Source organism: Vidua macroura, chromosome 14 (assembly GCF_024509145.1).
Source record: "Vidua macroura isolate BioBank_ID:100142 chromosome 14, ASM2450914v1, whole genome shotgun sequence".
NCBI lineage: Eukaryota > Metazoa > Chordata > Aves > Passeriformes > Viduidae > Vidua > Vidua macroura.
The window spans coordinates 2,212,162-2,226,828 of NC_071584.1; the positions used below are offsets into that span (position 1 = coordinate 2,212,162).

At 43.7% G+C, this 14,667-nt stretch overlaps 1 protein-coding gene across 1 annotated transcript in view; it reads right to left on the reverse strand.

Moving 5' to 3' along the window:
• The window catches only part of CAPN6 (calpain 6), a 50,357-nt gene that overhangs the window by 16,692 nt on the left and 18,998 nt on the right, over nucleotides 1-14,667 (reverse strand). Inside the window, exons 5-7 of the mRNA XM_053989907.1 lie at nucleotides 2,693-2,824; nucleotides 2,294-2,502; nucleotides 1,732-1,924 (exon numbers count right to left, since the gene is read on the reverse strand). Of these exons, the coding sequence (XP_053845882.1) occupies nucleotides 1,732-1,924; nucleotides 2,294-2,502; nucleotides 2,693-2,824 (534 nt within the window). The remainder of the gene's footprint in view (nucleotides 1-1,731; nucleotides 1,925-2,293; nucleotides 2,503-2,692; nucleotides 2,825-14,667) is intronic.

The following is a 14,667-nucleotide window of genomic DNA, read 5'->3' on the forward strand; positions in this document are numbered from 1 at the left end:
GGCAAATGATGACATGTTTGTAAGGCAGCAATGAAGCCACTTGAGTATTAAATATTCTACACCTAGCAAGCTCCACTGCGTGTATATTACATCAAAAAGTGACAAAGGAAGGCAAACTTAGGAATGGCCTCTCTGTAATCAATGTTTAGAAGCATTTGTGTTTAATTTGGAAGGCCGAAACAAAATGCCAGGAATCAGTGAAAGCATTACAACTTCCTAATTAATTGCTTTTAAAAATACAGCTCCCTGTACTGAGTCATTCAGCTCACCAGATTCTTGTTAAGAAACAGAACTGCTCTAGAGTTTGGGAGCAACCTATCATTCTGGAAACAATGTCTGCAGTACCAGTTCACACCAGGCAGTCTGCTCTGCCAGCCTGCTCTGAGCAAATCAGATGGAATTCTTGCAAGTAAAAATTCAGGCCTTATAAAAAAAGGTAAAACAAAACCCAAAGACCTTGAAGCTTTTGTTTCTGAGCTGTTTCCTGACGTTGCTGGAAGGGACAGTCCCTGTTGTATCTCAGGTTAAAGTTTGTGTCCCAGAAGGTACCAGGTGTTCCTCTTTGGTGCCAGGCCCTGGTAACATTCTCAGGAACCTCCAAAAGCAGCTGATTTTCTGCTGTTCGTGATAATTCCACAACTCTCTTCATACTCACAAGAATTTCTGAGTGAATCATCTTCATTCACAGATAGGGAAATTAAAGCAGAATTTTTAAGTGATTTAACTAAGATTAAGGCCTTAAACTGAAGCAGGGGCCACGGGAGGAAGATGCTGAAGTGCACTTAGACGCCAACCCTGCAGCTCCTAGAAAATGATCCCTTTTCTGAGGGCTGCTGGATTAATGGTTCACGATAAATGATTTAAAAAATCATTTAAAAGCAATTTTTTAGGAAATGTTCAGGTGCCACTGCAGTTTGTTAGCCCTTCAGTTGTGATAACAGCTGTGGACAAGGTGAGGGTTTCAGCACCACCCAGCCAGGGCCTGACACTGCAGACTCACACCGAAGGGGAGCTCAGTCCTGCTGTCAATGTTTGCCTCCTGTGGCCAGGGGCAGGGCCATAGGTGCTTCGTGAAGCACAGAGCATCCTTTGGGAGCTGTTATTCATCCATCCTCTAGCACAGGACTGGAGAGGGGTAAATCTTCCTCAGAAACCATCCCCTCTCTACTGACTAAGGGAACTTCAGGGCCACGGCCTCCTAATGTGGGCACTGAGATACCTGAGCCTCACATCAGCCAGCACAGGAGTTCTGCAGGTTAATTCCAGTGGGGAGATTATTCAGTATATTCAATATCAAACAGCATTACCTGAATAACCAGGTGAGCTCAGCCTTTCACTCAGCTCCACTGCTACCCTGGCTGCACTGGCACAACCACAGTCAAGAAGCCTCAGCAGCTCTGTGCCAGAACTGTTTTCTCCGAAGAGATTTCTCTAAGAAATAAAGCAGTTGAATGCTGCTATCTGCTCTGTAAATTAGGGTGGATTTACCTCAGGTCAATTCACAACTGTGACCATTCAGAAAAAAGAATTTCAGGCACAAAGTGAAGTGGCAGCACAAGAAGTTGTGATTGTGTTTAGTGGCTCCTGGAGCTGGAAGCACTTGCTAGATTTCTCCATAGAAAGCTTTTCCAAACATGCAAAGGAAGGACATACTCAATATCCTAATAATGGTATTTCTTCCAGAATATTTTCATTGAAATAAATCCTTAAAATCCAGCTCTCTGTACTCACCGAAATGGAGCAGCTGATGAACCCTCCTCTTTTATGCACTTTCATCAAGTCTTCAAACAGCTTCATCTGCTCAGAAATAACCTCACCATATTTGCCCTCTTCCAAATTAATGGATTCTGCCACTGCTCCAGTGAAATCCACCAGGGCTTCTGCAGCACAGCCTCCATCCAGGGCTTGGTAGGATCCAGCCAGCCTGGGAGCAACAGAGAACATTCCCAGTTTACAGGGGCCTGGAACAAGTGCTCTAATTTGGCTTGAATGTAGGGAACATGTTTGTGTCTCACTAAGGACAAAACAGAACAGAACAAAAAAGCCTGAGCAGACTGCAGATAAATCTTCCCTGGTTTCTAGGATCCTTAAGGATTTGGGCTGCTGGAGTAGACTGCATTGCACTCCTTTATGATTTACATCCTTAACAGAGATTAAAGAAGGAGTTCTCAGTCTTTTTTAGGTTCTCTACCAGCAGCAAAACTAAAACCTATGGAAAGTCTGATAGAATTGAAAGACAAAACAGACAAAGGGACAACACTGAGGACTGCAAGGACATTGAACCAGCTCATACTTCGCATAAGCTTTCTCCAGCAAAGCACTCCAGAATTCATTTCTCACGTTGGAATGGCAGTAGATGAGCTCCCCATCCTCTGTTGGCAGCAGATCATCCACCACCACCTCTGTCCACTCTCCAAAGCGCCAGAAACGGAAACGGAAAATCCCAGCGTATTTCCTTGGGTTTTTGGGGTCCCATTCCTGCTCCTTAGAGTCTGGAATCACCTGAGAAACCATGGAAGGGAAGTTCAGCAAGTGCACTTGCACTTATTCGCAGGGCAGACTGCCCCAGGACATGTTAAAGAAAGGGAAGATTTGGATCCACCAAAATTCACCCCTTGTTAGTCCTAGGGAGAAAACAACCAAGGTTAGCTTGGTTTATTAGCTTTATTTCCTGCACACACCCATCACCCACCTGCTGCCAGAGGCTTTTCCTCAAAGCCAGGCAGGAGCACGCAGCCACAAACCAGCAGTTCCCCAGCTTGCCCTGGTGGAAGTCGTGGGAGCTCATTCCATCCACAAGCAGGTGGGGGTCTTCACAGAGGTCCTGGCAAAGCAAACCAGAGATTGCTGGAGATTGCTGGATTCCACTCCCCAAATGATCCCAGCATCCTTCCAGTCAAGAAGAGCAGCAGGAATTGATGCTGCTGACACCTGAGCTCTGAGCTTCTCCATGTCAAGCCTCTAAAAGGGGGGATGCTGCCTTAAGATTTTAGCCTTTATATTTTTCAAATCCTGTGCTGCAATAGTGCATAACTCTACACTTCATATAAAGTGTTAACTACTGTCTTCACACTTGGGTGAGACAAAGCAATTCCTCTGGGCCTGGAACTCAAGGCCACCATCACAGCCTCAGGCCTGAGAAGCAGCAACAAAAGTAAATTGGGGGGAAGCAAACTGAGGCAATGTGACTTCATTACCTGAAGCTGTAATTGGAAAATGAACCTCTGATGTGCAAATAGACCAAACTTATATCTGCCCAAAAATCTCCTGACCACCGTGCATCTTGGGTGTAGCCTCTGCCAGGCTCCTGCACTGCCCAAGGTGAATCTGCTAAAGGCCTTTAATAAATACCCACTTTATTTTTTTACCTCTGTCTGGCCTCTGCTCTGGGTAGCCAATCCAGGCATCATCTTCACTGCCACTCTTTTGGCTGACACACTGGAAACCCTCCTTCACCAAGAGCCTGGGTCACTGCAGGGACCCCAACCCCTCAGCACCCCAGCAGGAGGAGAACAGCTCTTTGTGAAGCACACCTTTTATTCTCTGGGTCTCATAACTCTCGTGGCTCTGGCTCCTGTTAGAACTATTTGTCCCTCCTTTCCTGGCTCCACCTCTCTCCACAAGCAGATTCCCACCAGAGCATGGCTGGATCTTCCTGGGACGTCTCCCTGCTCCTCCCTGGATTTCCCCTGGCACTGCAGGGAGAACCTCTCTGTTCATGGACCGTGGGAAAGCCACAGGGGTGCATTTTGCAACAGTGATGTGTTTGTCCCCACAAAGTCCTTGGCAGAGGTGTCCTGCTGAATGGAGAGGGAACCTCCCACCAGCACTTCAGCAAAAAGGAACGGGACCATTCCTAACTGCAGGGTTCAACCCAGTGACTGCTCCTGACACTCTCCTCCTGAGTGACTGCTCCTCCTGACTGGCTGAGAAGATGGCAGAGCAGGCAGTGGCAGGAAATTCTGCTCCTTCAGAGTTTAATAACCCTACATTTCAACACTGTGGAGATGATCCTATATCCAAGCATTAGAAATGCAGAATAAATAACTCCATCTCATCTCAAAACAGCAGGAGACCCCAGATTTCCTGCAGTCTGTCCTGTCTGCCGTCAGCAGCAGAGGAAGGAGCTGTGCTCCTTACCTATGGATTCTCTCTGCCCTTTGGTAATTAAAGATGATGATCCCAAAATAGCAGGACTGCAACCCAAGCGTGGCTACAGACCACAGACAGCTCTCTGATGTGACTCTGACAAATCAGTGCCAGATGAACTCATTTCCAGAGAAAAGAACCACCTCAGTGCCCAGCTGATGGTTTTAAAACCTGGGCTGGTTTAGCCAATGGCACCTGAAATCAGCTCACAGCACGGAATTCACAGAGCTTCAGCCGTTCTCCTTAAGGAAATTCTACTTTTGGCATGAGACTTTTCTCATTCAATAACAGCTGACATTTTAAATGCCTTTTGGGAAACATGGAACTGATCATTGCATGACACTGCTGTCCTGTCAGGAATTCTCACCTGTCTGCACTTAGAGAAAATTCAAAGCATATTAAGAGACCTTAACAAAAATCTGAGTAACAAAATGGTGCTGACGAGGAACACTGAGCACGTACAAGATGCTCATCAGCATCAAGGACAGATTCATTCAGCCTCCCTGGATGCCCTGACGTGGAATGGCAGCAGCAGCTCCAGGCTGGCACTTCAGAGATATAAATCCACCTAGCTGCAGGGGTGGACATCAGTTGGCCACTTGGCTTTCATGGTGGTAGCACAAATCCCACACCCACGTGGGCTAGATTCAGTTTTATATCTCATTTCCTGGCATCTCTGGCATTAATAATTTCTAGTTTGTTTTTCCTTTCAAAATGTTATTTTGTTAGAATAATAAATGAGGGATAAATGGAGCCATTGGGGTTAAAACTGTCCAAACTTTTCTGTCACTAGTGGAATCCAAAACTTTAATTAGTTTTAGAAAGAAATTAAGCACTGTTGTGTATTACAAAGACCTTATTTGGCTTGTTTTGATAAAAATAACCACATTAAACTGCCATTTTTTAATTGAAGTGTGTCTTGCATCTCACAAAGTCCTCAGAGGAAAAACAGAGCAGCATGTGCCAACTGCCAAAATTTATGGATGAGATCAGCATTTGCTGAGAGCTGGGGTCCAAAGCAAACATGGAACAGCAGAGCTCATAAACAGCACCTCCCTGCTTCCACCAGAGTCACCAAATTCTCCAGATCCTTTCTGATTAAACCACCTAAGAGCTCTGGAGTTCAGGGCTAAAGACTAGTGTAAGAAAGTGCCACAATTCTGTTTCTTTTGTCATTCATTCTCTTGTCACTGTAACAGCTTCTATGGTGACTGTCACTGTGTGGCTCAGATGAGACACAATAACACTGAGGCACAGCCTAGAGCTCAGTTCAGCTCTTTGCTCTCTTCTGGGCTTTGTGATTTTCACCACTTATGCCATATAGTAAATTCTTAGGAATACTTTTATCTAGCTAAGCCATAATTCCCCCAACACAAGTTAGAAATGTGCTATTTCAATATATTATTCTGCAGTCCTTGTGAGGATCTTTAAGCGTTTTTGGTTGCCCCAAGCATGTAAAAAATAGAAATTAAAAAGAATATATATATATATATATAATTTAAAAAATGTATTTTTCTATAATGCTCCCAGCAGTTAGGATATATAATGTTCCCAATTTAGGGTAGTTGAGGACCAAGCCGGTTACTATCAGAGCAATTACAAGGAGGAGACATCACACACATCACATGAGATGTGATCCAGGCACTTCAGGAGCCCCAGTCCCTTCTCTCTCTTGCTGCCTAAGCACCAAGCACCGGGGCTGTGACTTCCACCAGAACCTCCTTCTTTGCAAACACAATGGTTTAACCCCAATGCTTTTTCTCAGGATCATATTGCATCAGATGTGCTGTGAAGGAGAGAAACATCTTCCCATTTCCAAGGAAACGTTTAAAGGCAGTTCCAGGATCCTACTACACACCATTAACGCCTGACAGCCACCCCGTTTCTGATCCCACCACAATCAAAGCAGTTGCTGCAGTATTTGTGCCTGCAGGGAGCATCCCAGAGGCAGAGCTCTCCCCAGTTCTCCCCTCACACATGCACACAACGAAATAAACACCATCTGCAGAGCTCTAATTGGGCTGGGCACAGCCTGGAAGTGAGGGTGGAGGTTTCAGGGCCTCATGGTTCTGCTGAAAGCCCTGATGCCCTCACTGTCCTACCAGGCTTTCATTTACATGACAGAAGTCTGGTTGTGTCACCTCCCATCCTTGCTGTGCAGGCTTGAAATATCTGACATTCAGACACTGAATAAAGTGGCTCACAAACCCCCTTTTTCCTGATTTTAAGCGGTCCCTTTATTTGTAACAGAGCAACCTGGTCACTGGTTTGCAATCCTACCCCAGGCTGGATCCTACAGAATTCCCATAGGTGCCTTCCTAGCCCCTCATCCAATCAGCAAGGAAAATTCGGATGGGTCAGTCCTGTAGGACTCCAGCAACACAGCTTGAGACTACTCCAAGTAATTATTGCACCAGCTGTGCATCCCCATGACAGAAGTTTTGCAAAACAGTGTGAACCATGGGACACAACAGACGCCCATTTCACTGGAGCCATGAAATGGTTTGTGTGTTGTTCTGCCACAATTCCATAAAATGAAACAAAAAATATTAAAAAAGAAAGGATGGGTTTTATTTGAGACCGGATGCACTTCTGAAAGTACAGCAGGCTGTGCACTGATACATGCAGTGACTCTTGGAGTAATTTAGCTAAAGGAGAAAATCCCCTTAGCTCTGAACATGCATCTCCTGGTGTGAGTAGGGCCAATATTCATGAACTAGAAGTTATGCAGTATTGGTTATAAACAGGGAGAAAGATATTCAGAGGGTTTATTAATTAGCTGTGTGTCTTCACAGGCGTTAGCTGAAGCTGCAGTGTAAAAAAACATTCACTGTAAAACATTAAAAGGGACCTCAGATGTCCAAGAAAAGGGAAAGATGATTTTTTAACAGATTTAAGGTCTGTCAACTGTCTCAGAGAAAAACAGAGATTCAGTCAAGGGAAGAAGAAAGAAGAGCAGTAATTGTTTGCCACTAAGATTTGCAAAGGTTTCTGTGGCATTTAGAGCTTACTTTCTCCTGCACCCTTTAAAGAACCCAGCCCTAGCATGACAAATAATCCACCTTTGCTTGCACACGAGACCTACAGAGGCAGGCACTATCAGACTGATCTACTTAAGCCCAGTCACCATTCCCTTAAATTCTTTAAAGCAGGTTGATTTCTGTCAGGGCTCAGGATTGTTTCCATTTTCTTCCCTTCTCCCACCCTCACATCATCCTGAGACAACTCCTGTGGAGGCAGTGTAGGGAAGCAGGGGGAAAGGCAATTCTTTCTGAACATGGATGGAAAAATTCAGCTTTGGCTGCAGCCAAACCTGAACCAACACTCAGAACCACATTGAACCAACCTCATCCAAAGGAAGGCAGCAAAGACAGCACCCTGTGCTCGTGGAGCTGAAGAGGTAAATGGGGTTGTCCATCCTATAATAAATCCCAGCTGTGCTGGCATGGCCACAGAAGCCCTCCCCAGAGCAGGCTGTGTGCCAAGGCATTTGCAGTTAGCCCCAAGAAGCAAAAGGACCAAGCCCAACTGCACTGGATACTCCAGTGCATGCAAAAAGACCTTTACAACCTTGTCGTGGCTGAAAAAATCTGCCTGTGGAGTGAAAAAAAGAGAATTGACCCCACAGGGGGAGGTTCTCAGAGAAATCTCCATCAAAAAAACCCGGGGTCAGATGTGACCTGACTGAAACAGCCCTTGCTGGGATCAGGAGGGGGCTTTGGGCAGTGCTGTTACACCCTGTAAAGCCACAAAAGGCAGGTTTAGCTCAGCTTTCTGTCTGTACACCCTGAGCTCAGGATGTGCAATTCCTCTGCAAACTCTGTGCCCAGCATCCAGCAGGATCAGCTCCTGAAAGTGAAATAATGCCCAGTGCTGCCTCAACAGAAACTGAGCAGCACAGGAGCAAGGGGAAGGGCATGCCAGAGCTCCAGCCTTGTGTAAAAGAAAACTCAGCTATTTGGGATTGAGAAATGCTTCTTCCCCCTCCTCCCTCTCCGCTAAATCCTGTTACAAAACCAAATGCATCACAGACATTTTTATAGTGTTCTTTTTTTCCTTTTTCAGCTTGGGGCTAGTGGTGACTAATATTCAGTCCATGGGTTTCAGCCTTGCCCTGCCTATGGGACACATATGTTTGGGGAGGATCTGAATCAATGTTTTGGAAGAAAAAGTCCCAAAAAACGGAATTGGGCAACATGGTGTGTGTCTTGGCTGTCTGTGGGTTTCACCTGAGCCCTGGAGCAGTGCAGCTGCTCTCTCCAGAATGCTGACAGGGCTGGGCAGGGCTCAGTGATGGGCCCTAGGGCTGACCTTTTCCTGAACCTCCTAACAAAGTGTTTGCTGAAGCTCTGCCAGTCCTCTGCCACGGCGGCCCAGAAATCACCCCAGACTACAATGAAAGATTTGCTGTTCTCCCAGAACCCTCAGACAAGGACAAACCACCTCAAATCACCTCTTGCTGCACTATCTGAGTTGGTGATGCTACACAACTGCAGCACATCCATAACACCTCTAGAGAAAAGCTGTCTTGTTTGAGAAGAACACTTTGTTTCTCTCTGAATTTACCAGAACACAGCCTTTGCCTCTTGCCTTCTTCCCCTTGGACCTATTCCCTTCCCTGAACTCAGTACCACAATTTGTGTGACTTTTCCTCAGCAGCAGCAATCAGAGATGCCATTCTTAGGACAGGATTCACCTCAGGCAACATCAAATTCCCTCAGCCAGATGTCCAAACTCCCCTGGAAGCAGAGCTCAGGTCCTTTCAAAGGGCAGTGCACAGACATTACCCTGCCACTGCCATGGTGCTGTGACACTGGAGAGAGCCCTGTGTCTCTACTGATCAGATAAACCAAGAGTTCACAGCAATTCCAACCCCCATGAAACTTGATTTTCAGCTATTCCAAAGCTACAGCAACTGTGACATAATGGGGGGGGAAAAATTTAATCAAAGTCCCAATTTAACTGATTAAAAATGTGTATGTTTAAGCTTCCTGGGGAAAAGTGATAGTTTTCCATCCTAAAGGGACCATTTTGGGGTCACTAATCTGAAGTTTTCTTGCAAAATGCTTTTACAAGGATTTGCTGTTATTTTGAGGTGGTAATGCTCCACGAAAAACAGGTAGATGTAGTAGCAGCATTTGAAAGAAAATCTGAATATAGCCATGCACCAAAGCAGGGGAAATGTTTTTGCATTAAATGCAATAAAAGAGGATGGCCAGGGACAAAGCCAGGCCTTAGAGCAACTCCCTGACATCACTTCCAGAAACACCCTAACGTGGCTGAGCTCAGACATGGGCTGTAAGGCCACTCACTGTTCAGCTCCAGCTTTTTATTGCTTCCTCAAAACATGTTTGTCTGTCAAATTCTTGGACAAGTTTCCTCAGATGGGGAATAAAAACAATAAGAAAAGGAGGCTGGAAAAAGTCACACACATTTTTTCACAGCACTGACATATTCAGCACTGGACCAGTGTGGAATAAACTATTCCCAGGTCAGTATTCCTGACTGTCCAGCTCTGACTGGGGAGGAAAATATTTGTTTGCCTGATAATGAGCATCATTTTGGCTCAGGGGCCATGATCTTGTCCAGTCTGACCTTCTGCTGTGTCTCAGGGGGCTGGCAACTGATGCAGATGGAATTCTCCATCACTGCCTTTTCTGAGGAAGGCAATTTGCTGTTTACAAAAGAGTATCAGGCAGATTTCAGCAAAGTCACTTTTATTTTTTTTATTATGTTGAGTATTTTGTGGCAAAACTAAAGTCATCTAAACATTGTCTGGAGTGAAAATTCAGATTAGTCTGGGAGATGATTTGTTTTTCCTGAAAGGAGATACTTCTCCCTTGCCAGTGGCAATGCATAGACTACAAAGATTAAAAAGCATAAGTGTAAACACCACCTTAAAGAGCATAAACCCCTTTAGTAACAAATTCCTCCTTTCCACCTCATTTTTCCAGCAGGGCTTGCCTTCAGCCTAGATTCCACTATCTACCAATCATGGCATTTATCTCAGACACTTCCTTAAGGATAAAAAATCCTTCATCCTCTTCTCCCAGGCTCCTCATCTTTTTCAGACTGCACCTTGAGCTGTTCTCCCACTTATTTTCTTCAAGCAAAAATATGCCTGGGATAAGAGCTCAAGGCATATCCAGTGAAACCTTGCACAGAAACCTTTGGAATTGTGATCCACCCCACACCATTCTGGACTAGATGCTTGCTTCATAACATAAAAAGAGGAACTGTAAAACAACATAAAGCCCTGGGCATAAGGCACAAGCTTCTTAGACTATGAGCTGTATCAAATTTTGGATTTTGAAGCGTTTTTTTATAGAAATTTTGTTCTAGCCAGCACAACACAACTTTGCTGAGCCTATGAAGGTCAGAGTCTGTGGAGGGTTGCTGTCCCAGCATGACACAGATCAGATTTAAATTCTAGTCTGGACATCCTTTTTGGCAAAGATCAGCTTTAGAACATGTAAGCCAGAGTATTTTTCTTTTAGGAATATAGAAAGTTCAAATTCTAAGCTATAAAAATATTGCCTCAAAAGTGACACAGCAGCATTCATTTTACTCCTGAATACTGGAAGCACTTTTATGTCTCAGCCAAATCAGTGTGTCACAGAATCATAAATTCACAGTAACTACCAGGAAGGCTTTTATTTACACATCTTGAAAACAAACAGCAGCTTCTATCTCTAAAACATTTTTTTAAACTTTGTCTTGGAAAGATTTTCATTTAGCAATAAAGTTATCAGCATGTGAGATAAGTTTCTTCAGTTTTGAGTGATGACACTGAAAAACCCACATCAGTGACTTCCAAAGATTAAGCAAAATCACAGTTGCTGTATCTGCCAGGCAATCAAGCCCATGCTTTTCCCTCTATGTAGATGATTTTGTCTTGCACAGATGGCTATTAGAGTACTAAAATGAATAAAATATGTTTGGATAACATGCTCTTATAAAAAGTGATCTTGAGGATTTCTTCATTCCAGCCTCAAGAGAATTTCCAGGCTAAACCAGTCTGAATGTGCTTTAATGTTTTTACAAACTCTGCATGTCACTTTGGATATTATTATTGTGCAGCGTAAATGCCCAAACCATTGAAAAGCCAGAGGAACCTGGCTGCTTTAATCACTTAAGGATTTGTGAAAACGTGGAGCTCTATCACTGTTTGAACAGTCAGTAAGTTTCCTAGCACCATTAATGATCATTAATTTTGGATTCTCTTCTGCTTCAACCCAAAACAAAGAGTAGAGCAGATTCAGTCAGACAGATCCATGGACAAGAGCCTTTGGCTGCCTGGGAGGACTCAGCCTCTCAGGGTGTAGTCAGAATATTTACTTGGTCATGATTTTATCCCAGTTGAAGCACAGTGAGTTTCATCTTTGTGATGAAATTGTTCAGACATTGAAGAGACTTCTTGCTTGCAAAGACAGAGTACTAAACCTTTTTCCTGATTTATATCAAGCTGTTTCTTTCCATGGCTCTTTCACTGCTTGAGCTAATTTTTGATTTTCCCATTGTGATATAAATACACTGAGTTGAATTCACCACTTAATTTCAGACAAATTTCTCTGTTAAACACTAACATGAGTGCCATCACTGAGAAATCACCCTCCTGATTTACCAGCTTAGAAATCTTTGGAATCCCAATAATTTCCCTCCTATCTTTTGCAATGACTACTGGCAGCCATAGGAATATTCACAGTGCTCAACCACACAGCAGTTTCCAGAGAACATAAAGTGTTTGATTTGGAATTATGGAGTTGCAGCCACATTCTGGGTAAAACTAAAGGGGTCCAGACCTCCAGTTCCTCTTGTGTGTTCAAAGCACCACAAAATTTCCTCTAAAGATGAAGATTCTCTCAGAATATCTAGGAATTGCTGTGAGAAGTCAGTGAAAAAACTAAGGAAACATTTCTTAACTTTCAAAAGGCAGGAGAAGGGCCTGTTTCTAATAATGTTGAGGTTTGACAGTGTTGCTTTTCCCTCGTCTTACAACATAAGTATTTATGGTTCAGCCATTATGTTCACTGGGGACGACGCTGGTTTTTAATTTTTTGCAGATTTTGGAATGTCTGCACAAGTAGCTTAACCTGGTGTCCCTGTGTCTTCCAAGCACAGCCTCCCCCTCAGGGTATGCAGTTTTCAGTCCACCCAAATGCAGAGCTGCAGGGCAGATTCTCAGCTGTAAATCATCATCACTTCAGCTAAAGGGCTGATGGTGCTTGCAGCTTGAGGTGCTTCCACCTCTGTCCACAGGCAGATACAGCTTTGGTTTGGTTCATGAGACATTGATCATTTTAGGAAATAAATGTGCTCGTTAAGACCAGAAAGGAGAAATGCCGTGGTTGGAATACATCTGAAATATTTGGATTAAATTGGAGTTATTCCTCTTACAGTGCAGACACCAGCTCTTTGACCAGTTAGATCATGTGCCCAAATGTGAAAAGCAGCTTTTAGGCATCTGTCACTTCTGAGGAGTTTTATTTGTGGAGAGCAGAGTCAGACAGTGAGGGAGGAGGGCAGTGCTGCATTCACATCTCCATTTAGGGAGGAAAATCAGATGTCCAAGGCTTAAATGCCCTTATCTGAAGGGAGGAGCAAACAGATAGCAGTGGTCATGCACAGCAAATGCAGCTCTACAAAAATGGATTATCTATGGGGTTATCCTACTGACCCAGGGCGAGAAAATTCCTGAATTTTTGTCTTTTATCAGTCCCACAAGTGCTTCCTTAAAATTCCTGTGGTAAACTTGCAGCAGCAAGAAAACTCCAAACGTGCACACCAAAGCTCAGCCCACAGGTGGATCACAGCTAAATGAGATTTAATTTTTTATTCACCATCACAGGACTGAAGATTTAGTACAGTCTTAGGCAAAAAAACCAACCCTATTTTGCTAATTATTCACTGTGTCAGACTAGAAAGTGCTGTCCCCAGACAAAAATCAGACCTCAGTGTGCTTTACACAGCACAGACACTCTTTATTAAGCAGATCTTGGGGAGCCACTTGTCCACCTCCCAAGCTTAGGAAGGGTCACCTGGAGCAGGAGTGCCCAGATGGCTCCTGGACAGCTCCAGACACAGATTCCATTTCCTGATGCACACGAGGAGCTCAAGGTGGCCTCTGCCACCTCCAAGGCTGGCCAAAATTCAGTGTAGTAATTGAATAATTGTAAGATAATTGTAAGATAGCATTTGCTCTTAACAAAAATGTATTTTTCCCGAGGAACAACATTTTATTTCCTGAAAGCTGGGAAGAAATGTAAATTCAAAAGGGTTTAGCCTTTGTGATTAAGGTAGAAAAATTGCCACATACAGGCAAGAAAGCAGTTCTAAAAGGTCCTTTCAGCTGTGCAGGAGTTTTAAAAGCTTCGTTTTAGCCAAGAAAACATACATATTTATTTAAACTTTAAATAGAATTAATCTTGAAGGAAACACACATTTGGATCACAGGAACACAGCATGAAATTCAAACAAATTACTCTGCAAATCGGAGGCAGAATGGCTTACTAAACCTCAAATTCCAGCTCATCCCAAATACCCTTTTAAATATGGAAATAATATGACAAAAACATGAAGCACGTCACACAGAAAGCATTTTTTGGATGTGGATGCTTTCCACTCTTACTGAAGAGTGTTGACAGAACAATACCTCAATTTCCTTTGCAACTGGCATGTTTGGGCTGTAATTTTCGCTTCAGAGAAGTCAGACATTTAATTCTTTTGGAAGACTAAATCAATGAACTGACAATTACTGTAAGAAGACTTATGCTAGCAGGGGATATGATCCTCAGGCTTTTTGTTTTACAGTCTCAAAACAAATTTTACCATGTCATTCTTACCATCGCCACATCGCCTCAGGACAAACAGAAACTGTTTGCGAAACCAATTTTCATCTAATGACAACTGAACCAACTAAATAAAACATGACATTTTAAAGAAACGTTCAGAGCCTTGGAGTTGTACTGTTTGTTCTCTAGAAATGACATTGAGGTCGTTTAATGTTTTTTTCCTATAGAGGAAACAACCACAACATAAGAAAGACTTCATTCAATTTGAGAGAGGGAAATACAAACTGGAAAAAGTGCCAAGAGAGAAGATAACAGAATACTGGCATCTGGAGAGCTGTCTGCTTGGTAAGCATGCATATCTGTTTTGGTTTGAAAAGACAGGAGTCTGAGAAGGAAGGCAAGGGCCTCCCGTGAAATGGAAAAGGTAAATCCCCTCCCTCTAAATTACCACAATTTCAAGATAAAAAGGCTCTCAGGCAAAGATATGGAATAACAGTTCTTTACTCGGAAAAAAAAATTAAAAATGTAATTAGTACATACAAAACTACTGATAGAGTCAGAAACCTGCCACCCTGAGGAGTCAGGGTGTTGGTGATAGTCCAGTTAAATGGCGGCTGCTCCTCCTGGAGTGGCAGGTGAAATGCTGCTGAAGCGATGATCCCGTAGAAGGGTGTAGTTTTCTCTGAAGGTCTGGTGATAGAGTGGATGGGCCTGGTCTTCCTCTGGG